General features: G+C 51.7%; 8 protein-coding genes across 8 annotated transcripts; 2 read left to right on the top strand and 6 right to left on the bottom strand.

Moving 5' to 3' along the window:
* Nucleotides 1–1,381: 1,381 nt before the first annotated feature.
* Nucleotides 1,382–3,799, top strand: TRIVIDRAFT_40830 (uncharacterized protein; the record flags this gene model as incomplete). Its single annotated transcript, XM_014095158.1, has 5 exons — nt 1,382–1,471; nt 1,704–1,792; nt 1,945–2,234; nt 2,306–3,310; nt 3,387–3,799. The coding sequence occupies 5 exons, from the start codon at nt 1,382–1,384 to the stop codon at nt 3,797–3,799; spliced, it is 1,887 nt and encodes a 628-aa protein (XP_013950633.1).
* A 348-nt stretch (nt 3,800–4,147) lies between these two features.
* TRIVIDRAFT_133415 (uncharacterized protein) lies at nt 4,148–5,794 on the bottom strand (the record flags this gene model as incomplete). Its single annotated transcript, XM_014095157.1, has 5 exons — nt 4,148–4,540; nt 4,641–4,721; nt 4,795–4,978; nt 5,049–5,167; nt 5,225–5,794. Coding segments are annotated over 5 exons (1,347 nt in total), but the record flags the coding sequence as incomplete, so codon positions are not given.
* A 2,006-nt stretch (nt 5,795–7,800) lies between these two features.
* Nucleotides 7,801–11,009, bottom strand: TRIVIDRAFT_80393 (uncharacterized protein; the record flags this gene model as incomplete). The annotated part of the gene is made up of 6 exons (XM_014095156.1): nt 7,801–8,541; nt 8,632–8,874; nt 8,969–9,632; nt 9,692–9,961; nt 10,118–10,520; nt 10,718–11,009. 6 exons carry the CDS (start codon nt 11,007–11,009, stop codon nt 7,801–7,803), a joined length of 2,613 nt encoding a protein of 870 aa, XP_013950631.1.
* Nucleotides 11,010–16,072: 5,063 nt separating this feature from the next.
* Nucleotides 16,073–17,103, bottom strand: TRIVIDRAFT_187381 (uncharacterized protein; the record flags this gene model as incomplete). Its single annotated transcript, XM_014095155.1, has 3 exons — nt 16,073–16,715; nt 16,837–16,881; nt 16,953–17,103. The coding sequence occupies one exon, from the start codon at nt 16,522–16,524 to the stop codon at nt 16,339–16,341; it is 186 nt and encodes a 61-aa protein (XP_013950630.1).
* Nucleotides 16,073–18,117, bottom strand: TRIVIDRAFT_75465 (uncharacterized protein; the record flags this gene model as incomplete). Its single annotated transcript, XM_014095154.1, has 6 exons — nt 16,073–16,715; nt 16,837–16,881; nt 16,953–17,319; nt 17,386–17,624; nt 17,692–17,765; nt 17,820–18,117. 6 exons carry the CDS (start codon nt 17,939–17,941, stop codon nt 16,552–16,554), a joined length of 1,011 nt encoding a protein of 336 aa, XP_013950629.1.
* Nucleotides 18,118–19,412: 1,295 nt separating this feature from the next.
* Nucleotides 19,413–21,001, bottom strand: TRIVIDRAFT_183741 (uncharacterized protein; the record flags this gene model as incomplete). Its single annotated transcript, XM_014095153.1, has 4 exons — nt 19,413–19,501; nt 19,563–19,701; nt 19,763–20,509; nt 20,588–21,001. 4 exons carry the CDS (start codon nt 20,948–20,950, stop codon nt 19,413–19,415), a joined length of 1,338 nt encoding a protein of 445 aa, XP_013950628.1.
* A 1,866-nt stretch (nt 21,002–22,867) lies between these two features.
* On the top strand, nt 22,868–23,955 carry TRIVIDRAFT_40874 (uncharacterized protein; the record flags this gene model as incomplete). Its single annotated transcript, XM_014095152.1, has 3 exons — nt 22,868–23,651; nt 23,704–23,777; nt 23,845–23,955. 3 exons carry the CDS (start codon nt 22,868–22,870, stop codon nt 23,953–23,955), a joined length of 969 nt encoding a protein of 322 aa, XP_013950627.1.
* Nucleotides 23,956–24,428: 473 nt separating this feature from the next.
* Nucleotides 24,429–24,734, bottom strand: TRIVIDRAFT_163007 (uncharacterized protein; the record flags this gene model as incomplete). Its single annotated transcript, XM_014095151.1, has 1 exon — nt 24,429–24,734. A coding segment is annotated over one exon (306 nt), but the record flags the coding sequence as incomplete, so codon positions are not given.
* Nucleotides 24,735–25,121: the final 387 nt, after the last annotated feature.

Genomic DNA, 25,121 nt, shown 5'->3' with positions numbered 1-25,121 from the left:
TTGCTGACCCCCGCCCTTGTCGGCGTGTGTGTGACGATGACATTCTGCCCAAGGGCCTTTTCGATTCTGGCTTTGATTTGCAAGTACATTGATAGTATTACAAAACTGGACGAGGTTTATTAGTGCCAGCCATGTGCAGTGGTTTCACCCATCGCATTGGTAGAGAGGTAGTAGTGTACTCGTACTGTTTGTGATGTAGTAGTAGTATAGTATACTCCGTAGTATAGTCTGGATATAGGTGCATGTGGCATTTGAAATGCAAATTCATGCCATAAACCCACAAATCAAATCCCCCAATTCCACATCTCCATCAAGTCACATCACATCGTCCCGTCCTCCGTATTCGTCGTAGCATCTCCTCGCTTCCTCCCCGAGTCTGGAATCGTGCCTCTTCAAGACAAGGGACTTAAGTGGGAATGGCTGAGGTAGCGTTCGGCACGGGCGATATGGAAAGGACTGGACCCTTTTTTTTTTTTATCTTGGGAATTGCACCGCGCAGATGACCTGACCTGACCAGAGGTGGGCATCCGCATATTAAGCTACCTCACTATTGCCAGTCTAATCTGGAGTTGCAGCATTAGCCGTTTTCCATGTCTCTCCCAGGTTCTTCCCAGGTCCCTTCCCAGGTTCTGTAATTAGCATCCATTGATCCTTTACGGCACATTACAGGCCTGTTGCCACCTCACCTGCTGGGTAGTAGGTATAGTACCTATACGGTACGAGCGGTGCTGCTGAGCTCTGAAGCTAGCACCAGAACATTCACTTGGCTCAGGTATTAGGTATCAGGTAATACCACCCCCCCAGACGCTGTGCCTGCTGCTAGTCCGCATTTCCTCAGCCTCAGATGCATCCTGATCTTGGCAATGCTCCAATACTTGGGCCACGCCTGTCGCTGCTGCTGCGAACCGCGTCACTCTCTAACAGCTGCGATGGCTTCTTTGCCCTCGCTCTCTGCCCGCTCGCCCTAGAAAGCCCTCGTTTCGTCTTCCCTTTGCCATCCTCGTCGCCTCGACTGAGATCCCGTCACCTTTTGTCCTTGCGCTCCTTTTTTTTTTTTCTTCTCTCCTTCAAATCCCTTCTTCTTCACTTCCCGCCAGTTCTCTCACAGTTGATGCGCCCGCCATGAGATGCTAACGTCAATCTTGTCTTTCGTAATGAGCCAGACGCTGGCATCGCGCCCTTTTCTGCCTGTCGCTCGACAACCGTGCCATTTTCCCTCTTCTCTCCCTCGGACCCTGTGTCTCAACTAAACCGCTCGCCAGCCAGGGGGAAACAAAGAGACAAGAGATCGCCAACCCGGACTGTCTCAGACACAACAACAACCACTGCAACCCCCCCGCCTGTCTGCTTGGGCGCAACGCCCGAGTGAGTCTCGCAGCCAATGCCCTTGAATCTGGGGAACAGCTCCGGGCGGAGAAATCGAGGGTTTCTCGGCGCCGACAGCTCTGCCTTGTCGTCCCAAGATGTCCAGGTGCGCCTTCTCCCTCGCATTTATCCATCTCTTTAACCCCCAATTCCTTATCATTTACCATGGCCATTCTCCATATCCCGCATCCTGCTTCTCCATCCTCGCTGCGACCGCATCTGCATCTGCGTCTGCGAATCGCAAGATGGGGACTCGCCCCACAGCCGCGCGCAAACCGGATGCCTTGCCATTGCCACGAGCTTGCCGCCTGCTAACATATGGATGTTGCCTGCCATAGGATCGACATCAATTGCGCTACGAGCTTGACCTCAACTCTTGGAACCTCCGCATTTGGGGCGTGGCCGCCTCGGGTTTCCTTACCGATTCGTACGTTGTTCAGCCTTGTCCTTTTGCATCCCCCCTCCTCTTCATCCTCTTGGTACTACTACATGGGCCATTGCTCCATCCCATATAGAACTTGTTGCTACTACAAAGTACCTATATACAACTTCCCTCCCACTAACCTCGTTGTCTTACAGATATAACCTCTTCTCTACCAACGTCATCCTTGCTTCTGTTGCCTTTGTATATTGGCCTCATGGAGGGGAATGGACGAGCCTCCTCATCAACTTCTTTACCCTTTTTGGGTCCATTGTCGGACAGGTCCTCTTTGGCTACCTCGCCGATCGCTTTGGTCGTACCCGTCTCTATGGAATCGAGCTGGTTCTCGTCATCGTCTCAACCATTGGCGTAGCTACCAGCAGCCATGGCTACGGAGACATGTCATTCCTCGGCTTGTTCATCTGGTGGCGCTTTGTCATGGGTATAGGTATGCTTCGTCTCCCTCACCGCATCATGGCTCTCCCCCCCCTTTTCATCTTGGACTAACCATCTTGCCAGGCATTGGAGCCGAATACCCTTTGAGCGCCGTGATAACCTCTGAGTGGTCCAGCACTCAGTCCAGATCGAGCATGCTTGCCAGTGTGTTCCTCATGCAGCCTGTTGGGCAAGCGCTGGCTCAAATTATTGGCTTGCTGGTTCTGATAGGATTCAACAACACCCACAAGCTCGAGGAGATGCGGTGCGGCCTCGATACCTTGCATGAAGAGGAGTGTCGTCGAGCAGTTGACGGCATCTGGCGCATTGTCATCGGATCAGGCGCCGTACCCGCTCTCTTAGCCATCATTTTCCGGTTTTTCTTGTTCGACTGCGGTCTCTACAGTCTCGAGGTGAAGAACAAGCCCGCCGTTGCCATTATGAACACGCAACGTGTGTACGGTGCCCCATCTGGCACCACCTCTAATAATGTCCAAATGAACCCTCCCAATGCCATGCATCCCGAAAACTCCCCCGGGCCGATGCCGATCCAGTTCTCCAAAGAGGATCTGCACAACTACTTCATACGAGATGGCAATTGGTACTATCTCCTTGGAACGTCGGCGGCTTGGTTCTTTTTGGACGTCAGTTTCTATGGTCTCTCGCTCGATAACCGAGGAACCCTGGCCGACATGTGGGCTACGACGAAACCAGCGCACATCAACAGCCAACTTTCATGTTGGAACTCGTCCTTGCCAGGGGGAAATTCGACGGTGCCTAGTTGGGTGACACAGGGGCTCCCTGCTTGGCAAACGGACAAGACGGAGCCGTGTAACACCATTTACGACGTGCTGATACAGCAGACAAAGCAATATATACTGACTGTTTCCTTGGCTTCCATTGCTGGAAGCTGCTGCTTCATCTTTTTTGCAAATCGCATCCCGCGCAAGCGATGGCTCACTATTTCCTTTTTCGTTTTGGCCATTCTCTTCATTATTACTGGAGGAGTCTACTACGGCGTCCACCAAGAGTCGGCTGCCCCTGCGACAGTGGTGTTTGTGGCCATTTGCCATTTCATGTTCAACCTGGGTAAGAAGCCTTGAAGATGTGGTTACAATTTCTTCACCGACTCAACGCTAACATGTATTTTTTCTCCTTGTTTTAGGCGCAAACACACTGACATTCATCATACCGGCTGAGATATTCCCCACCTGCTATCGATCGACCTGCCATGGCATTTCAGCGGCAGCGGGCAAGTTTGGAAGCATTGTCTCTCTATTGATTGTATATGGCATCAACCAGTCGTACAAGAGCGAAAGTCGCCAAGGTCTGATATTCCTCCTCTTCGGCTCAGTTGCCGCCTTTGGCGCCGTCTTTTCCTGGGCCTATTTGCCAGATCCACAGAGGTGGGTGGACGACGGAGAAGGAAAGAAGTATCTCGAGACCAAAGATCTCGAAGAGCTGGGCGAGGGCCGTGTCAGGGCCCGGCAAAGCGGAGATGTCGTCACATTTGGCGAGAAGTGGGCGGATATCCGGAGACGAAGAAGGGACAACCATCTTCGACGCTCGTCTTCATGAATTACATAGCTGTACCTATATACTCTTTCTTTTTCCTTTTCTTTTTTTTTTTTTCCTCCTCGGACCGGCATTTATGGATTTCAGCCTGGATATGAGATGATTTGGGATATATCAAACATGTTATACATTGTATACTGGGCTGGGCGGATAGCGTGGGAATATTTTGCGATACCACTTTTGAAATTGCACTGAACGACTATATAATAAAGATTTCACAATAAAGGACGTTTTTAATGATGGGACAAGGCATGTATTCAACTACTCATTTCGCTCTCTTTTGATATTCGTACATGGACCATGGAGTCGGGTAGAACATCAGCCTCCCTCATTCGACGTCTGAACCAGCAAGTCAATCGTCTCTAGATAAAATTCGTCTGTGCTTGTCGTCGCCCTGATATGCGGATCTCTTTCTAGGGCGCCTAGCCAGCGATGCCAACGCGTGCCTGGGGTGGCATCGGCCAAAAGGGCACTCGGATATCTACGGCGGAGGATCCTGCTAAGGCGGAGGGCGAAGGGCGCGAAATGGATGTCGACGAGGGACAGGGACGGGCCGAGAAAATAAGGGCCTTGTTCGTCGGCGGCGAGGATGAGGGCCGTCAGGTGGGATTGCAGGAGGGCGAGAGAGGCAGTGGGAGTTGAAGATGAGGGCGTTGCGGATGCGTTGATAGATTGTTGGGAGGGCTGTGGAGGGGTTACTGGTTGAAGAAGGGCGAAGAATGTTGGGACGAGGCGGGTGTTTATCTTGAGAGGATTGGGTGGGTTAGTTAGGATTCAAAATACTGGCCTTTTTTGTATGTGTGTGTGTGGTCAAGGGAAAATAGGGGGTTTGAGGATGACTTACATGATGGATCCAGAGGCGGCAGTTTGCTCTCAGGCGCGGGTCAGAAGGGAATAGGGGGATGTCAGGGTAAATGTCTTCGAGCTAATATGCCAAAAGAGACTTGGTGTTAGCACACACATCATAATGGGCCATTACATTGAGCTTTTCTTCGTACATATTCTAGAATGACGGCACTCTCAGAGCAAGCCCAGTCTCCCTGCCGAATGGCGGGAACGCGGCCTCGCGGGTTGGCCTCAAGGAGCGGCCTCGGAGCAGGGCGTTTGAAAGGGTCCGTCTCAATGTACTGATATGGTTGTCTTTTGGCCTCGAGGGCGATCCAGACGCGCTGGGAAAAGGGGCTAGGAATTCGAGTATGGTTAGAAACTACAAAGAGGATTACGGAAATGGATTAGAGTGTCTCATTGGTACCAGTAGCTGGCTGCATATAGCCTCAAATCTGCGTCCTTGCTGTGTATCCGAGCCGTCTCCTGTGCAGCTCCAATGGCTTTGCTCTGAGGTGTTCTCTGTAAAGAGGTTTTCAAAAGTTGCTAGTTAGCCTTGCTCATTTGATATTGTAAGTTTTCCCCCCTTTCTGCTAAGCTTACCTGTATCTTCTTCCCTCCCTTGTCCTTCTTCGCCATGAAGCGCTGCACGCTGCTCTTCTTAATCTCGTCGCTCCTCTCCAGCGTATGCCGGTGCGGCCCAGCCACTCCGTCTGCCTTGCCGTTGCCACCATTTCCATTCACCCGTTGAATCGTCCAGAACCGCTCTCCCGCACTGACGACGGAATGGGCAGCCGTGCCGGCGGCAATGGCAGCGGCAACGTCCCGGTCCAGCGCGGCCTCGGCGCCGGCATCCGGGAAGTACTCGGTGATCTTGATCTTGACGTCGCACAGGTCGCGCTCCCGTGCGCTGCGCTTGCGCTTCTTCTTGCTCGGGTCGTCGGACTTGGGCGTCCCCGGCGGGCGGCCCTTCATGCGGCAGTCCCAGTAATGCGAGATGAAGGGCTTCCGCTTGTAGCGCTGGGTGGAGCGGTGCGAGTAGACGTTGTCGATGTGCGGGAAGTATGTTTCAAACTGCTCGTGCGTGAGGATGATGACATCGTCGACGTGGAAGAGCCTCTCGCGCCATGCTTGGAGATCGGGAGGATCGATGACGAGCTTGGCTTGACTTAGTTTGTAAGGCACTGGAGCAGCCGCAGGAGGAGGTGGAGGTCCAATCTGATGGCGATGAAAGCCATGGTCTGCGCCTGGATGTCGAAGTGTCGAAACATTGTCCTCTGGCATGGCGGCTGGCCGGGGAGTTGGCGTCAGAATGCCAAACTGGCCGGCTGGGGTTTGTCTCTGCTGTAGATGAAGGTGATGGTAGCTTTGATGAAGACCTTGGGTGGCTGGAAGATGGCGCGGATGCTGTTGTTGTTGGTGTGTATGTTGCTGTTGTTGATGCTGATGATTTTGATGATGTTGCTGCTGTTGTTGTTGATGCTGTTGATGCTGCTGTTGATGCTGCTGCTGCTGCTGCTGCTGCTGCTGCTGTGCCATGGCCCTCTCATGTCTCGCATCTCGATATCCTCCAAACCCACCACCTCTCCCTCTCCTTCCCTCCATCACACCCGAGCGTCCATCGCTCTCACCACCGCCTCCATTGCCGCTGCCGTTGTTTTTTCTATTGTTGTTGTTGCTGCTGTTGCCATTGTCGTTGCCATCATCATCATCATCATCCTCATCGCCATTGACGCTGCTCCTCCCGCCATTCCCACTGCTCCCCCCAATTGCATCATCATCATCATCATCGTCATCATCACCTCCAGCATCAACATCCCCTTCACCCTCATGATACGCCCCCTCCAGCCCGGAATACGCCCCCATCCCCACCGCCGCAAAATCCAATCCCACACCCAAATAATGCCCTCCGTGCCCCGGAGCAGCGCCAAACGAACCCCCCGGTGCCGCCATTTTTCCCTTCGCGGGGCGTGTGTGGAATGAAACACCCCCAAAAAAGGATCCAATAGGAACGTAGACGACGGCCCCGTTGTGTTGCCGTCACCGGGCTAGCAAGAAATCCTCTTCCTTTTTTTGCCTTTATTCGTATCTTATTTCCTGGGCGCTGCTTTAAGGTCGTCCTTTTTAAGTTGTTTGTTGCTTCTCGGGTTTCGTCCAATGGAGGGGTTTCTGGCGGGGGAAGTCCAAGCAGGGCGCTGAAGGGCGGCAATGCGTGCACGGACCACTGGCTTGGCTTGGCTTGTCTTGGTCGTTTTGAGTTCTCGTGTGGAATTCACCATAATGCCTTACTAAGGTACAGGTGCCTAGTAGTTAAGATGTGCCAAACAACGTATTTAGACAGATTCAAGTATTACTACAGTCGCTTTCATTTATTCGCTATTGAAACTTATCGTATTTATTCAATATCTAATCTGTTCACTGACGCTACCCAAAAGACAAATGTCACAGTACTTTTGCGGTTCTTCACACCACCTTAAAGCCGTATAAACATCATATCCAAGACGAACTGTCACTTCTTGCATCAAACACACACAGCCAACAAGACATGCAGTAATCCAAACACTGAAGCGAGAAGACGTCAAAAATATTTGCAAAGAGACATTCGTCATTGCTGGGTATTAACTAGAAAAAAAATTGTCCGGTTCCATCTTCCATCCTGACGCCGCCAAGTTCCCAAACTTGCAAACCCTCAGCCTGAGATGGGTCATTTGCAGCCAAGAAAGGGCGGGTTAGAAAAGAAGCAAAATATGAAAAAAAGGAAGTTTGAAAGAAGAAAGAAAAAGGGCAGAGGAAAGAAATAAGAATAAACTGGAATAATAGAAGAGAAGAGAGAGGGGGAAGAAAAAAAAAAGACGACAACAAAAAGACAACCGTATTCGCCCAAATGCCTTACACGCCCATAATATCGTCCAAATCGTCCAAGCATCCAACAAATTACAGATAACGTTTAACCGTAGAGCGAGAGTAAAGAAAAAAGACCGTGTGAACCTGTCGAAACGTTTTCCTTCGTGCAAGGCAGAGAGACACCCAGGATAAATAAAAATTCCCAAAATACAACCCCCCTTTCTCTTTCAAATCCAGTCTACCACAAGACTATGCTTTCCTTCCCCTGTTGCTTCACTTTTTACATTGTAATTTTTTTTCTCGATATATGCGGGTATATGTCCGTTAGTGATGACTTAATGTTGGTTGCCAGAGTCCCACGATGATAGATCCATGGCGTCCATAGGTCCCATGTTCATTAGCGCCCTGAGAACGCCTTCTCCTCCTACTGGTTGCATCCCGGCGGCTGGTCCGTTTAGACCTCCCCATCCGTTGGTCATGCCGTATGCTGCTTGTGGCACACCCATACCTGCAGCCATCGTAAAGCTGTTGGGGTCGCCATAGAAGCCTTGGTTGCCGCTGTTATCCATGCCTCCGTGATTCATCATTGTTTGCTGCGGTGAAATAGGGCTTGCCCGGAATGAATCATGGCCCGATGCCCCATTGGACATTTGGCCGGGTACAAGATGAGGCCGTATGTCGGATCCGGTACCGCTCGAGTTAGGAGTCCGTCCAGCAGATTGTACATCGGGGGATCCAGAGGCATCTTGGTCCAGTCCATCACCAAAGCCGGATAGTCCACCGCTTCCAGGAACGTTCTTTTCATACATGCTGCCGGAATTGGGCGTTAATACATGCATTTGCTGGTCAGCCGAGAGCCACGCTCCATTTCCAAAGTTGTGGGAGTTTGACGTCGACATGCTCTGGGAATCGGCAGACGTTTCTGTGATATCGGGGGCCGTGGCAGTATTGCCGTCATCACCCACTGCCTTCATGAAGTGGCATTCGTTTCGGTAGGCTAAGATGCCCTTGACACCCTCTGGGTCATCGCAGACAGCTCCAGCCCGTACGGGGAGTCCCTTGGGGGGATCGGCAGGCTACAGACACAGTTACTAAAAGTTTATTTCGGCCACCACGACCTCCCATGCAATAAAATATAGAGCAGCGAGGGGGAAGGGGAAGCTTACGCTTTCGCCAGGCCGAGGGAACGCGCCCCTCAGCTTGGGAATCTTCAGCGCTAGAGCCTCAAAATCAACATCTAGTTGGACCAGGAACGACTCCGTCAGTGGGTTCCGTCGCTTCAAGGCATTCATGGCCGAGATGAGGAAACGCAGAGAATCAATGGTCTGCGCGTCATCAGGCTTGCTCTTGAGATACTGCACAAACACTCGGGCAGAGACGTAGAGGCAAAAGGCAATGAATGGGTTCATCTGAAGTATTCGTGTTAGTAATCGTCGCTGCCATATTATATAATGTTGCTTTCGTCATAAAAGTCTGCATCATTCATTAGAGGAAGCAACTAACCGAAGATAAATCCATGTGCGAGATTGTCCTCATAATGCTGGCAATCTCGTTTGCGGCAGTGATGCACCGGACTTTGCTCTCTGCACTGACTGATGCTGGAAGCTTGTTCGCTTCGGCTTTGAAGATGGCTGCCTGGTGAAGGCAGATGGTCGAGGTGTGGATGCTCATGTTTGTGAAGACGACGTTGGGGTTGCCCAGGCCGGCAGGGAGCTTGAGGTGGGAAGGGAGGCAAAGAGAGGTGTTGAGGAGGATGTGATCCATCTGTCGGTGGCGCTTCCAGAACGGGCCATTGATGTCGTGGTCAAGGTCGTCGTCGTCGGGGCGGTGCAGATGAATCAAGTTGCGGCCGAAAAGGCAAGCCATCAAGATGATGCCACCAAATGAGGAGAGCTTGCCGGCTCCAGATGGGCCCATGGACTCCTCAAGAGTCAGCGTCTGCTCCGGGCGGCTCATGTCAAAGGCCTCGTCTGCTGATGGCATGTTTGTCTTGATGTCCTTTTCATCAATCGTCATAGGCCAGCCGGTACCGATGCTGGCATAGCGATCCTCGCAAAAGGCCATCCAGAACGTTCGTCTGCGTTCCTCCTTTTCGGTCCAGTCCTTGGGGGGTGGCAGACACTGCTTCACATCCAAGCCACCACCATCCATACGGTGCAATCCAATCCTACATCTTGTCAATCCACGACGGGCTTGGTCGGAAGGGAGGTAGACGGGGCTTCTTACATTTGTGCTAGACGGACAGCAGAGCCGGTGTTGATCCAGGCTCTGGGAAAGTACATCATCTTCATTTCGTAACTGGCCAGCAGGATGTGTGTCTGGCAGTGAGCGACGGAGATCATGTGCTCTCCAAAACCTTTCATGTAATCGGCCTCGACATACTTGCGTGCTCTCTGGTAGAACAGATCCTTCAGATCTGTGTACTTCTCCGAGATGGAACACGCCAATGTCCACATGGCGTAACGTAAGCAGACTGGGGGTCGTTGACTTGGTGCCCTGTGCGAATTGTGAGCCACTTTCATATTCCAACCTCCCGTTTGTTGGTTCAGTTCCATCTCAAGTAGGTATCATCACAAGGGGCAGGGGCCATGTCGCAGATGATGACTAAAGTCAGGAGAGAGGGGAAAACGAGGAACTTCAAGTCAGACTTACAAGTTCATTGCGGCAAGATAGCGGTATCTGTGAATCATGGGCATCGATGGATGGACCTTTTCAAAGTAGATTTGATGCAACTCGTCGATGGTCTCCTGTGGGGGTAGCGGCTCCTCCAGTCCCAGGCCAATCATTTCCCAGGTGAAGTTTCCGGGCATGTTGTTGACGGGCATGCCCATATTGGCGTTGAAGCTGAAATCCTCCATGGGTGCTGCCTGGGGCGACTCGCCGTTGTTGTTGAAGTGCCAGCGCTCCTCGCCATTGAGGCCCATGTTGGCGTTGGGCATGGGCATGGACGCACTTGCATTGGTTTGGTTGTTGGGACCGGGAATCTGGATGCCGACGCCTTTTGTCGGACTCTTTGCTGCTGGCTCCTGGGTCTTTAATAGCGTCTCAACTTGTTCTGTGTATCTTGATTAGCCTTTTTGTCTCATCGATGCCGGCGCCATTGATATCGACATGTCGTTATCAACGACCATCTTGATCGCATGTCCTCTCCTCCCCCATCTCCTCCTGCTCCCGCGCATCTTCAGAAATACGCAAGTCGATCGATGGCACAATGCTGAAAAAAAGAAAAGGGACGTTGGCAGGGATTCTCACTGAGTCGTTCCTCCAGCGCCTTTACGTAGCCGCGCTTAGGACCGCTCTTCCTTCGCTGCTCGTCGTAGGCACAGTTGTGTCCCAGTCGCGAGCAGGTGCTGCAGCTGGGTCGTATGCCGTCACACTTGAGTTTGCGCTTCCTGCAAATCATGCAGGCAAGGCGCTTGGGCTTGGGGACGCTGGCGTTGTCGGGGTGCGCATCGCGAGACGCCATGTTGTCGTCGTGAGAAGGGCTCTGGCCCGAGTGGTTCCCGCCGTTGCTCGACGAGCCGTTGTCTGAGGAGCCGGGCATGGCGCTGGTCGGAAGATGGCGACGGCGCAAGAAGCGCTGCGGCAGGGTGTGGCGATGATTCTTGGGTCGACGGGATTGTTTCTTGGCGACGGCTGGTGTTTATTTCCCCCCCCTTGCTGGCTTTCCCAATTTCTGCAACGCAAATCTCCTCCTGCGGCGTGAGACGGATGTTGGGTGGACCGATGCAAGAAAGATGGGCAGAGAAGCGAAAAGATGATAAAAAGGAAAAAAAGAAGAGCAGCGGAAACCTGTCGGACCGGTGCGGACGGAGGATGAAAAGCAGAGACGACGGTTGTCGAAGAGACTGCCGAAGGTTGTGGATGCGGGAAGCCGGGCACTGAGGCGAGTCCGCCGAGAAAGAATCCAAGGATCCTTCTTTGGGGAAAATGGGACGTGGGTTTTGGTTTGCCTGGCCTGAAGTCCCGTAGCTGCAGCAAGGCATCATCGAGCGGATGTGCGCTGCATGTACAGCAAGGTACCCTGTACCGCCTGGCTACGTCCGGGGCTGTATTATTAATGGGCCGCTGCTGCTATATTTAGCACGCCGCGGGCTTTGTTTGCGCATGCCCGCGTGGGGCACGCCAGTGTGACAGCGGGGCGGCTCAGTGCTGTCCAGGTACCGGCTACATGTGCGATTGCGGGCCACTACCAGCGCTACAGGGCACTACAGGTACATGCAGCGCTGTTCGCTGTGGAACTGCATCCGTTCTAGCACCCTACGGCGCAGTACAGAGCAATAACGGATCGTCGTTCAATGGGCTGTGGACGCTCGGGCTGGGACTTGATGAGAACCGGGCAGACACAATTCCAACGGCGCTGCGCCCAGGTATACCGCAGGCATAGGTATCGGTACAGATGAGTTGCAGCAATCAATAGTCGTCAGCACGGTACCCTCCACTACGAGTAGCAAAAGCTAAAGACTGCTCCCCCCCTCCCCCTCCCCATTTGCAAGCTGCCAAAACCCTTGGACGAGCGACAGACAGCAAGCCTGGGCTATGCCGCATCCGTGGGTCGCTTCGTTCTAGGGCATCGAGGTAGAGGGTACGGGGCTGCTGCAGCGGCACTGGACGGCGCTGAGATGGCGCTGAAAGGCGCTGGGCGGCGCGCTGCAGCACAGGCTGGAATGAGTCGCGGCAGGGCAAAGTCTGGGAAAGCTTGCGAGGAGCCACCCGGCGCTTTGGCGAGGGTCCTGTCCCCCTCCTCTCAATCTCCATGATGCATCAGATCCCCCTTGTTTTGTCACGCCGGCCCCCCTCACTACGGATTGATGGGACGAGATTGCCCATGCCATGCTACTACTACTTGTCCAAGGCCTAACTGATACAAGTACAGGTACTAGCACTAGCACCATCACGCGTGGTTTGTGGGGATGCGGTCGTGCTGCGAGGGCGCATGTTTGGTTCCTTGGCGGCGATGACGACGCTGGCCAGCCTATTGTCTACAGAGTAGTTTTATCAGATCAGGCTGTTTTTTTGGATCATCCACTTTTGCCCATTCACGATTTATTTCATGCTATTTTGCTGGATTATCTGACCGGCTGAGTCGGGCGTAACTACTAGGTACAATGTAACTTTTGGCTGTAAGAGTGCTGTAAGAATACTGTACCGCGCGTATGTAAGTCGAAAAACGACGAAAACGACAAACGGCTTCCCAGATGGCGTTTTGTTAGTGGCGATGCCAGTTGATGGTGGCGCGTTTGGCTGCGCGTCATACGGCCGGTTTGCACGGCCGACGGGCAAAACCTTTTGAGCGATTCCATACGCGTACGAGTACGAGTTGTTTTTTGGTCGGAAAGATTTTGGCTGGTAAAAGCGAGTTTTGGTTGATTTAATTTTTTCACATGGCTTGCGGCTGTGAGACTTTTGGGATGGTGATGGGAGGCAGAGTCGAAAGGCAATGGGGGGCTAATGCTTGCTAAGGTACGACTAAGGTAGGCCATCCGCCAGAACAGGTACCACCGCGCTGGGATTTCCGTGTCCCAAGTCGATTGTGTATGCTCCGGACCTTTCTTGCATGAAACGGCTCCTTTTTCGAAACGGAGCAGCCTATTGTGTGTAAGTAGAGAGGTGTCGAGGAGGGAGGGTTGCTGCATGTTTATGGAAGATGGAAGCATCCGAGCAGGCATTACTGTCTTGTAGTATTGCATATGTAAGCAATCAGTCATAACTACCTACCTGCAAACTAATGTACGGAGTTAAACTGTCTTTGTTTATGTGTAAGTACTATTCACAGCCTGTAGCATTACTTGCGTGATGATTCCAGTGTCTGTAGCATTACTTGCTGTCCGTTTGTCAGGCTTCCAGATGCGGCCACGCCACATGATGTGCCATGAGAAGTGAGCGTGTATCTGATTAGACCTCGAGGGAAAGACTTTGCGATCGTCCAGCATCTCTCCTGTCATCGGGTGCTAGTGCGATACAACGTCAGGTACATGGACATGGCACAGATGGGGCATTATTTCAAATTCTTTGCTCCTCAATTTCGTCCCCCCACAGGCGGCACATACCGCTCAGCTGCTACTGGCCCTCGAGCTTCCCGACAGGCCCGGCACAACGAGAGAAATAGGGCCTAGCTGACTTAGTACGAGTATAGTCGAGTCTATCCTACAGGTAAATTCGCAGACAGGGGACAGGGACAGGGGGGAGGGGGGGTCTTGGACCGTTTCTTTTTGAGATGTGGGCTGTGGTGCATATCTCGGCTACGTGATTCTGCAGGAGAAGACCAAAGAATATGCACGCAGCCAAATGGAAGCCTGTCATTGTCGGCGCTTTTCAGTTATTTTGTCTTGCCGTTGTAACAGTACAATTTCCAGGGCTTCTTCTCGCTTTATTAGGCGATTGATTTTCCTTTGTTCATCTACCTTATGCAAGACGTGTCGTTTGAGCCTTTATTCCCCTAATTTCCTCTACCACCACGTGGGATCATGCATGCTTACTACCACCTATGTATTGATGCCGCACAGCACCAGACGTCCTTTTGCACGCTACAAGAAGGTATCACAAAAATACATGTATAAAAGACGACGAAAGCCAAACCACCTACCTAATCCGGCTCCTCCAGCCCGAAGGTGAAGGTGAAGAATTCCGCCAAGGCTTTCGCCACCCAGAAGTACCCCGGTATTCAGTCGCGATCATCTTATGGGTACAGGTGGGAGTACTCCGTCCCTTGTACTCGATACTTCGGGAGCCGCCTCTGCTGGGGCTACAAACGACATGTTCTTCCAACGTCTACGGATATAACCATGTCGGTCAAAATCATTTTACACGAGCTTCCCACTCGTTGAGGCCGGATATAAGCCAGTGGCCTTTGCCTCTGAGCCTGCCTGCTTACGTATCATGGCAGCCAATTGCCGGCTTCCGCCCGCAACGATAGCATCAAGCCAAAAGCCATTGGACAAAAGAGAGAGCGAGAAAAGACGCCCTCGCTCAGACGAGATGCACAGCCCAGCTTCTTTCTGCTTTCACCGTTTCTAGCGCCCTTTGCCTTATGCACGAGCGTATTCGGATCTGGATACCACTGCTCGCTAGCAGCACACCTGTCTGTGTTCTTGTGTAAGTTTTGTGTCTTGTCTTGCTCAACTCGCGTCCCGTTCAAACAGGCATGGGGCCGCAAGGGATTCATCATGGCAGCATTGCATTCCTGGCCGCCCTCGGCTCGCCACCATGCTGGGAACAGGCCAGGGTTGGTTTTCCGTCTTGGTTCTGGTCATCATCCGCGATGAGATTCCCTGCTCCGACCCCCGCCCCCCCTTCTACATCCAGCTGCGAGTACAGCTGCTGTACATGCTTGTCCTGTAGCTTCCATTTGGATATGCCGTGAAGCACCCTTTGCCTGCCTACATGATGCCCATGTGGCAGCAGAAAAAAAACCAAAAGATGGTGGTATGAAGGCCATCGAGCAGAGAATCGTGCCGTGCTGATGGACGCCGCCCAGAAGGAAACAAAGATACTACTTAACCCCCCACTCAGCCCTAAGCAAGTCTGTGTTACTACTACGGAGTACTACTCTCTGTGAACGCCAAGTATATTTGACTCTCGAAAAAGGGTCGATGCCCGGGTTGCCAACTGCCGGTTTGGCCCTCCGGTTTGGCCCTCTGGTGACCGACCGGCCTGCGAGGTCTATCAGAACCTTGATGCTTCTATAAATAATCATCACCTTGCAACCCGGGGGCCTGCTTAACGCCTCGATTCTCCTTAGCCCGGCTAGTGCTTGTCTTTGTTCCTTGTGTCAAATCTCTCTCTTTGACCCCCCATTGAGGTCGTACGATCGCCCAAGACCCAGCTTCGGTAGCAAGTACTTGTACGAGTACATCCAGCTTCCACATCCAGCCCCAAAACCATGGGAGCCATGCCGCAACGAGCAAAAAACCTGCCACGGCGCCCCGGACCCATCATCTAATCGAGCCCGTCCCAATCTCCATCCCACTGCCTTGCCTCCGTCGAAACAAGAAAAAAAAACGGTCACTCGCCTACCATCACGCCCACGTTTCCCCGGCACCAAAGCAGAAAAGTCAAAGGGGAGGGGCGTAGCACTTCGTAGGCGGGATCCATTTTCCCCCGGCCCTCCCCTCTTCCCTCCCCAAGCCCTTCTCCCCAAAAACTCTCAACCCCATGATGCCGTCTTTGTTTGCTTCTCCCCTGGTAGCTCAGCCGGGAAACAACGCAAATCGGCTTACTATCGCCGGGCTGGTGAGCAAGTTCCACTTTGCCATGCCACTGCGGAACTTGAAGGTGGCACTTCCAGCCCATGCCCTGTCCTAAGTCAATAGTCACAGCTCGCAACGGAGTACTCCGTACCCTTTCCTGTTCGAGACTGGGTACACACTTCCGAAGCCGTTCTAGCTCCAGCACTGGAACGTGGGAGGATTTGGAGTCTGTTGCTTGGGTACAACGACCTCGCGTGGCTTCAAGCTCTTGATAGTTGCTCGACTACGAGGGCTAAGAGTCTGCCACAGGAACGCCCAACTGGACAGTGAGCCCAAACATGAGGAATCATCTGGATGAGTGAGAAGAGAAAATGAATAAACAGATAAATTAAAAAAATAAAAATAAAATTCACCTCTTATCCATCCAATCATGATCCCTCCATTCCAAGCTCCTTGTCTCAATCCACGTGCTGTTTCACAGCCTAGTGGCAAATCGGCTACCCTTCCTGCGACATCTCCAGCCTACTCTACCAAAACATGCAGCCGCTGGTCGTTTCGTCGAATCACTTCCCAGTCTTAGTCTTTACCCGGCGTATTACATACATGTCTCATGCTTACTGGGGAGCGGAAACGTAACTACCTTTTCCACACCATCAGGATACTTTATCCGGCTCAACTCAACACCTAGTGCCACATGCTAAGAGACATGCTGGAGATTTGCATCCTTCTGCCGACAACTCCGTGGTATACCATGTAGACCCGAGGTGGCTCTAGCTCACCTCGCCTGTTCCCGTATCCCGAGTGTCGGAGAAAAAAAGATGAGCGTAAGACGAGCAGAAGGAGAAACGGGAAAGACGACAACAAGGCCATGCCCCCCTTTCTCCCAACGTTAGCAGCTTACTTCCTGTCGAGATCTACCCCCACAATTCGCAGGACACCAAGATCGCTATACGCCAAACAGTAGCGGGTCGGCGCCCAAGCCACCACTGGACATGATCCGGCCGTCTTGAACGTGTGGACATGTTCCCCCGTCTCGACGTGCGTCACTTCCAGCCCGTTGCCTGTTGGGATGATGGATCAGTAGAGTGTCCGGAACTTAGCCAGCCAATACAAAGGGCATTGTGTCGGGCCGCCATTGTCATCCGAGACAGATAGCCGCGGCCTGCCAAGTCGCTGACTCACCTTCGTCACTGCCACCGACGACGTAACTGCCATCAAATGTGAAACCTGCGTGGTTGCATAGTGATTAGCCTCCAGAATCCTGCTAAGCACGGTCACAGCCTCCGGATATAACTCACTTATGCTCCTTACCGGGCCCGTCATCCTTGTGATCGTCCTCTGACAGAGCCAGTCTGTGGTATCCCATAGCGCTATAATAGAATTTGCTCCTCCGGTGGCGAGATACCTGCCCATGGGCTGCAGTTCGGCGGTCAGGCATGAAGCGGTATGGCCCTTGAGCGTAAACTCTGCGGCATCGTCACCGTCTCCCAGGCGCAGCACCGGCTCAAACTCGGGGTATGATAGAATCCGAATCTGCCCTTCTGACGTGGTGACAAATATCTTCTTCCCGCTCCAGCAAAAGGCGATCTGGTTTGTCTGCACTGTTTGCTGATGTGAGGCCAGGGGAGTCGACTGTGTTGGTGATAGAACAAAGATATTATCCGACTTGGAACGGTGAGCCATTGCTGAACAAGTACGATCGACACGATTGGAGAAGAGACGAGAACATACCCTGTTTCCGACGAGCAGCGTCTGTCCATCTGGGGCCCAGACGAGCGTCATCGCATCGCCTAGACCTGTAACTTCGTTGAAGCAAGCCTTGGTCCTCACATCCCAAAATCGTACAACTCCATCACTGCTTAAGCTGCACAACTCGGCGTCTTTAGTAGGATTAAAGGCAACCTTTTCGATGCCTGCCTGGTGGCCTTTGAGCTCCGTTGAAAATTTGACATTGGGTTTCTCTGGATTCCCTACAACGCGCGTCAATCCCAATTTCTCATTTTGATCATCTTTTTCACTCCAGTCACGCCCACTTACAGACTCGCAGTGTCCTATCTGCCGAACCAGTAGCAACTAGAGTGCCAGGGGGGTTCCATGCAATCGATCTCAAACTGTGCACCGTGTCAGATCTTGCATCTCAAACAAGCCGTTAAAACGTCACCTACTTCAAGGGGCCGGCCGCCCGTGATGAATTAGGATCAGTATATGGCTGACTCCTAAGATTGTTAAAGTAACTTGGGAACCTGTCCTTTGACAGGCTCATTCGAGGTCTCAGAATCGGCGCCATGGCCGCACGACTCTGCTCTGCTCAGCTCAGCCCTTGTCACCGAATCAAGGAGGTTGCGCGTGAGTCTGCTGTTCTCTCTATCGCAGTGGTGCGGCAACGGGAGGCAGTAGATGCCGTGTTTACGCGTCCAGAGGCCAATTGAATGAGATGTGAATTTCGAAGATGCTCTAACGGCTTTGAATGAGGCTCTTTTCAAGATGTGGGCGATGGAAGTAATTGTTCAAACATGCATGGCGTTCGATAAAGGATGGTGTAAAAGGCTAGGCCAGGTGAAGGCGGCGAAGACAGCCACTAGGTAGTGAGAGATGTGGCTAGTGCACAACTTAACATGTGTGGCGCAGCAGTCAATCTCGCTACTTGGGCTGGGGTAACAACATCATGTAGTACAAGTATTGAAGTCACCATGATGGGGGAGCAAAGCATCAAACCATAGGTAGCCAATGCGATTATTGGCAGATAAGATAATACACACAAACCATCAGCTACACGATTTAGAGGAAGGAAGATCCATCAGTCACCATCAACAACCTGACAACTACTAGCATGAGCAGCATCAATATATCGTAACCACTACGGAGTATTGTTACTTCTCAAAAGCATCTGCATTACCAGATTCTTCGTTATTATCAGTCTCGTGTGATTAAGTTGTGGCAAGATTCATCCACACAAGGGCTCATGAAATAGAATGACAAACCAAATGCTACATCGCGATAAGACGTCAAACAAGAGAAAAACACAAGCAAGCACAATAAACATGCATAACAAACAACGCCGACAGCAAACTTTCTAAGACTCATACAATTCAATTGTCATTCCGATTTGAAAGCCCTTTCCATAAACCAATCATGATATGTGTACACTTTTTTTTACCTCAGCCTTTGCCGGCCAAGGGGCGAACTCTCTGATTCCTCAATGGCCACAGCTTGTGAAAGCTCGTCCAACTGGATCGAAGCGCAGCTTCAACCAAGAGCATCAGATGCCGCAACCAGTTCTTTCTCCAAATGTTTGGGTCACTCTTTACCAGGGCCACCACAACAAGCCGACTCCAAGATTGGCAAACCGATACCTTTCCCTTCCATCGCCCATGACTCCAAGGCGCCTGTATCAAAAAGAAAAAAACAAACGCGAAACGGGATTTCCATGCTGAAATATTGAAAAACCAGACAATTGCAGACATAACCTGCTAGATATCAAACAATGAGAATGGTGATGCAATGTAGCCGAAATAATACGGCTCCCAGACCGAATGCTTCATAGTCGCAGTTAACAATGCAGGAACTAACAAGTCCTAATGCAGTACACAAGTAAAGCGACATATTAGAGCGTGGTCGTGCTCACTACCGTTGAACAATTAGGTCATGATATAGTCCAACGAATACTATTCGTATCCCAACTCTGAACGCGGCTCGCAGTAATTCAAGACACCAAAGTTGGGGGGAAACAATGCGAGTAACAGCCAGCGTCATCATGATCATGAAATTTGGTCCAAAGACAGATGAAGATCTTCGATACCAAACAAAGGCGCGTTCTTCTTGGCCCATTGGCGGGAAAGAATAGAAGCTAAAGCGGGTGTTAGCGGCATGAAGAAAACGCTGTCATGAATGGATAAACATCAGCATACCTTTGAGGAATTTTTTGGAAGCATACTTCTTGAAGAATGCTTCGTGAATGGGAGGTCGTGCCAGGTAATCAACCATGAGGTTGACAACAGGCTCAACCTCCTCCTCTGTGTAACCTGCATAATACGCAATAGTTGCATCCTATTTTTAAACCTGTTAGCTGGTGCACTGATACACAGTGAAATTGATCATTTTTACATACCCACTCGCCACGATCAAGCATGAGCCGTGCCAGATACATGGAAGCAGCAGCGACATGGCTGGGGCGGTATGCCATGAATCGGTGGTCCAGCAAGCTAATCTCCGTAAGATACTTGCCGATGGTACGTGATTGAATGTCATAGTTGTCCGCTTTTGAGACTCGGCGAAGGAAGTTCATGGGATTGGGATAGCTGAGATCATAGTTGAGGGTGCTAAGGATGAAACGCTCCGCACTCAGAATCTCAGCCTCGCTGAAACCGTCATCGGCAATCTTCTTGAAGTTCTCCACGTGGGGAGACAGGACCTCTTCGTATTTGGAGGCGATGAACATGGCTGTGATGCCGACGAGCTGGAGGCGGTCGAGCTGGACAACCTTTTCGGAGAGGAACCGATCGATGATGTTGACGGCCAGGAACAGAGTTTCGGGAAGCAGATGGAACCGAGTGTGAACCTCGATAAGCCAATCAATGAGGATTCCTCGCGTCTTCCACTCGAGGTCATCCTGGTGAGACATGTAGTCAGAGTTGGGAATTGACTGAACCTCAAGATCTCTCAAGTAGTCGAAAATATCATTCGCATATTCGGCAACCATAAGAGGGTCGTCCAGATCCTCCTCATCGAGACTCTTGATGTTAGCAAGCAGCTCGGCTTTTGCCAATTCCTTGGCATCTGGTTGTGGGGCAGCCTTGACTGGAGCAGCCTTCGCGGGGGCGGCTTTGGCAGGAGCCGCAGGAGCCTTGTTTTCAGACTCGACAACTTCAGAGCGAGCACGCTTTTCAGCATCCAGATGTGCCTTCTTGCGAGCGGGTTCCACCGCTTCGCGTACAACTTCCTCCTTGGGTGCGGCCGCGGGAATTTTTCTCTTGGGTCCGATAGTACCAGCCCCAGACTTCTTTGTCTCTGGCTTCTTCACCTCCTTGCTACTCAAAGTTGTCCGACCGGCGGTGGGGCGAGTGCTCTTTTGAATGCCTGTAGGCTGAGCAGCCTTGGACACCAGACCCTTGGCCGCAACCTTCTTTCCTTCAGCGGCTTCCGTTTTGCTGACATTGCTGACATCGCCAAGTGCAGCGCGTTTTCTAAGCCCGTTGGCAGTGGTGGTGCTGACAGCTGCCTTCTTCGTTTGAAGGCCAACTTTGGAGGGGGGTGCTGAATCGTCCACGTTAAGAGCCGCCGCCTTGGCTCTGGTCATACGCGTTGTGGTGCTGTTTTCGTCATTCTCGTTAGAGATAACGCGAGTACGGGGTCGTCCCTAGGCATCGCGTTAGCACTCTTTCGGTCCAAGGCAAGCTCTGCATGGGTTCCAAGAAATACTCACGGGAGGCATATTCGAAATTATGAACTGAGATGAAGAACTAGTGGTGGTGTAAACGGCTTCAAAGCCTAGCACTGTTTGCCTCGACATGTCAGCTCAACAGAACGCGTCGAGAAGAATAAAAATGGAAAGCGCGCAGAAGATCAAGATGATTTAATTCGTATCAAGGGAGTTGCGAGAAGCCCTCCTGAGACATTCATCTCAAGACGAGGGGGTGGGAATGTTACTGACCTCCAGATGGCGAGGTTAAATTAAAGAACCGACACGCCCAGTGTGGCAGGAATGCTGCGAGATATAGCGTCAATGACTGGCCTAAAGTTATTTGAATTGAACAGGCTCGATGCCAAGCAGAGTGACTATGGGTAAGTGTAAAGGAGAGGCGGCAGAAAGGGTATCAACAAGCACGATTGGGGATGATGCAAATGTTTACGAAAGAGGATGATGGTGAGGGTGAGCTGTGTTTTGAGGAGAAACGCACAGGGAGCGCGGAGTGGGCCGGCGCGGATGGGTACGTACCTCGACAGAGTTGGCGCGGCTCGCGATTTGAGTGAAAGGTTGCTAGGCAGGGGAAAGAAAATAACGGGCTAAGGCAGAAAAGAGCCTATGGCAATGCACTTTTTGTGTGTGAAGCTAGCCAGGGCTGGGGAACAAAGACAGGAAAATAGTCATGCGTTGAGGTGAGGATGAGGGCGAGGGCGAGCTCTTCCGGACGGCGGTGAAGAAGACTTTTGCTGTGCGGGTGCCCGGCCGGTGAAGAAATGCTGGACAGGCGTGGGATTCTGCCGATTGACTCTCAACGAGTGGACTGGGATGGAGATACAGGCGGTATAGCAGAGAGAGGACTTGTTGATACGATATGATACGATACTCCGTCGAGAGAGAAAAAAAACAAGACTAAGAGACAGCTTCCAGAAAGGTATCCTGTACAGTATTGAACAAGGAGCAGCCAGAAGCGGGCGGGCGACGAGTGGAGGCAAAGCGACGACTCACAACGCGACGTTTAGCGGAATCTCGCGGGGCCGGGGGGTGGCTGCTGGAAAAGGCCAATGTCAACAGTAGCAACCGCGGGGCAACGGGGTTTTAATTGGCCGGACGCGATCGCGCGAGCTTTTTTGCCCGTGGCTGGCTGCCTGGCAGATGTCGTGCCGAATAAGCCTCGCTGTGGCTGGTGGCGCCCTAGAAGCTGCCCTGTGCGGCGCTGTGCTGACTAAGGAAGCACTTTGTCTGTGCTTTGATTGATTAGGTAACTGTGCAATGCATCGGCACAACGTTCTTCAGAGCTCCGTTGAAATTTCAACGTGGGACATCGAAAAGACAGCGGCAGAGTCGTTCGATTGCGACAGCAAGGCCGAACTGCTCGACGACGACCGGCACGGCGCTTGCAGACTTTGTGAGCCGTTGGGGATCGTCCTGTCCAGCTCCCAGTGCACTCCAGCTCCCAGTGCACTCCAGCTCTCGTTTGAAGAGGCTGCTCTGGGCCAATTGCTGGGCTGTGAGAAGATTCAGCGCAGACAAGGTCCCCCACCACGAATGTCATAACGATCAAAATAGGAAATCACTCCCTCGATACCAAACCTGTACTCTCTTCTTTGCCGGGTGAAGTGAAGCAGAGGATCAACAATGTTACAGCCAAGGATGTCTATTGCCCCGGCTCTTCGCAGCCGCAACCTCCTGGCCGCCTTCAACAACCTTTCATTGAGGGCTTATGCCACCAAGTCAAGGACTGGTCCCAGCAATGCCGGGCGTACCAGTGAGACGCCGGCCAGTATCGATAGGCCCTCGAACCAATCCGTCATGTTGCGCACATACAAGCCCAGGACTCCCGGTGTTCGACACTTACGGCGACCTATAAACGATCACCTCTGGAAGGGACGGCCATTTCTCCCTCTGACAATTCCGAAAAAGGGCCAGGGCAAGGGTGGACGAAATGTGTATGGAAGAATCACCGTCAGGCACCGAGGAGGAGGTGCCAAGAGGAGAATACGCACAGTCGACTTTATACGATGGCGACCTGGGCCGCACTTGGTCGAGCGGATCGAATATGACCCCGGACGCAGTGCTCATATTGCTCTGGTCACGGAGCAGGCCACAGGACAAAAGTCGTACATCATTGCTGCCGATGGACTGAGAGCCGGTGACATCGTCCACAGCTACCGTGCCGGCATTCCACAGGATCTACTCGACAGCATGGGTGGTGTTATCGATCCGGGTATTCTTGCCGCCAAGACGGCCTTCCGAGGAAACTGCTTGCCAATGCACATGATTCCGGTTGGCACGACGGTATTCTGTGTTGGTTCAGCAGCAAAGAGAGGCGCCGTCTTCTGCCGGAGTGCGGGTACCTCCGCCACAGTGGTGAACAAGAACGAAGAGACAAAGGATGATGGTACTAAGATCATGACGGGAAAATATGTCGAAATCCGGCTTCAGAGCGGCGAGGTCCGCCGCGTGAGCAAGGATGCATGCGCCACCATTGGAGTTGCCAGCAATATCCACCACCACTACCGCCAACTTGGCAAGGCTGGTCGAAGCCGCTGGTTGGGTATTCGACCTACCGTCCGTGGTGTGGCCATGAACAAAGGTAATTTGCTCATATCCTTATACCTGCAATGGCGACTAACAGTTGTCGATAGTTGATCACCCTCACGGTGGTGGTCGAGGAAAGTCAAAGGGTAATCGTCATCCTGTGACGCCTTGGGGCCGACCGGTAAGTTTCACGATTCTCTCTCTGCTCTACAATGGACGGAGAAAAACTAATAGAAATGTCCCTACAGACCAAGAGCGGTTACAAGACTCGCCGTACGCACAATATCAACAAGTGGGTTGTGACTCCTCGGCCACGCAACCACGGCAAGCGGAGAGACAAGAGATCTTCCAAGGAGTGATTTTAAGACGGTCTAATAGATGCCGTGATGAAGGGAGAAATGACATGAAGCTATGTATATGCGCCGGCAGCAAGCACTATGTTGTAGCTCTGCGCGATTGTATATTATGTGCTATTATTGATATGCCTGACGAGGGCAAATTCTTGATGACCACACATGCGCAAAACCTGCTGAGTAAGATTGTATATGTTTTGAGTATGTGCAATTGCTTGTGAAATGAAAAGCTATCTTTGGTGCTTTGCTCAGTACCAAGGCATGATCTCGCTTCACGTACCTATTTCGCCAAATGCCTACTATACTACTAGGTAACCTTGGTAAGGGAAAGATCCGGGGGGGTCGAAAACAAGTATTGAAGGCTATCCCCGGCGAAAGGTTAGGTATTCAATGCCATTATTAAAGGGGTTCAATTACATGGTCTAGTACCTGAGGAGATTATGTTCTCAATAAAAGGGATGTCTACACCCAACTATCTACTACTTCGAATCAGCGCTCTTGGAAAGTGGTATCTCTCCTGCATAATCTTTTGTCTCAATATCAGCACCTCCCTCAATCAGCAGCTTGACTATAGCTTCATGCCCGTTCTGAGAAGCCCACGAAAGCGCCATCTGTCTTCCAAAATCCTTTTCCTTGATATCAGCGCCCTTCTCAAGTAGTAGCTTAACAACAGCCTCATGCCCGTTCTGAGCAGCCCGCAAAAGCGCCGTCTGCCCAAAGACTGTATCTGTTTTCTTAATATCAGCGCCCTCATCGAGTAGCATCTTGACTGTAGATTCACGCCCGCATTCAGCAGCCTAAAGAGGCGGCGTCTTCCCAATATCGTCCGGTTGCTCAATGTCAGCTATTCAGGGGTAGCTTTTGATGGATAAAGTATGGAGGTTAAATTTAATATTAAGATGAGAGGTTCAATGCTGTAACAGCTGGTTCAATAAAAGGCTATGCCCCAGCCTTTGGATGGATAAAGTATATATATTTAATATAAGGCTTCTGACGCTATGAGAAGACGGATGTGGCTGAAACTAGTGAAAATGTTCTTCTCCAGATATTAGGTACCCCATACTATTTGATGACTACAAAAGCCAATCCAGGTGACTAAAGAACATCTCCCCAGAGAGAAACGTTCACACACACTGAGCTCTAAGACTCCTGTGTAGCCAAAGACGCGATCC

The sequence above is a fragment of the Trichoderma virens genome, assembly GCF_000170995.1.
Source record: "Trichoderma virens Gv29-8 chromosome Unknown TRIVIscaffold_90, whole genome shotgun sequence".
Lineage (NCBI taxonomy): Eukaryota > Fungi > Ascomycota > Sordariomycetes > Hypocreales > Hypocreaceae > Trichoderma > Trichoderma virens.
The sequence above is the reverse complement of the archived record's forward strand: the minus strand, read 5'-3'. Positions and strand labels throughout refer to the sequence as shown.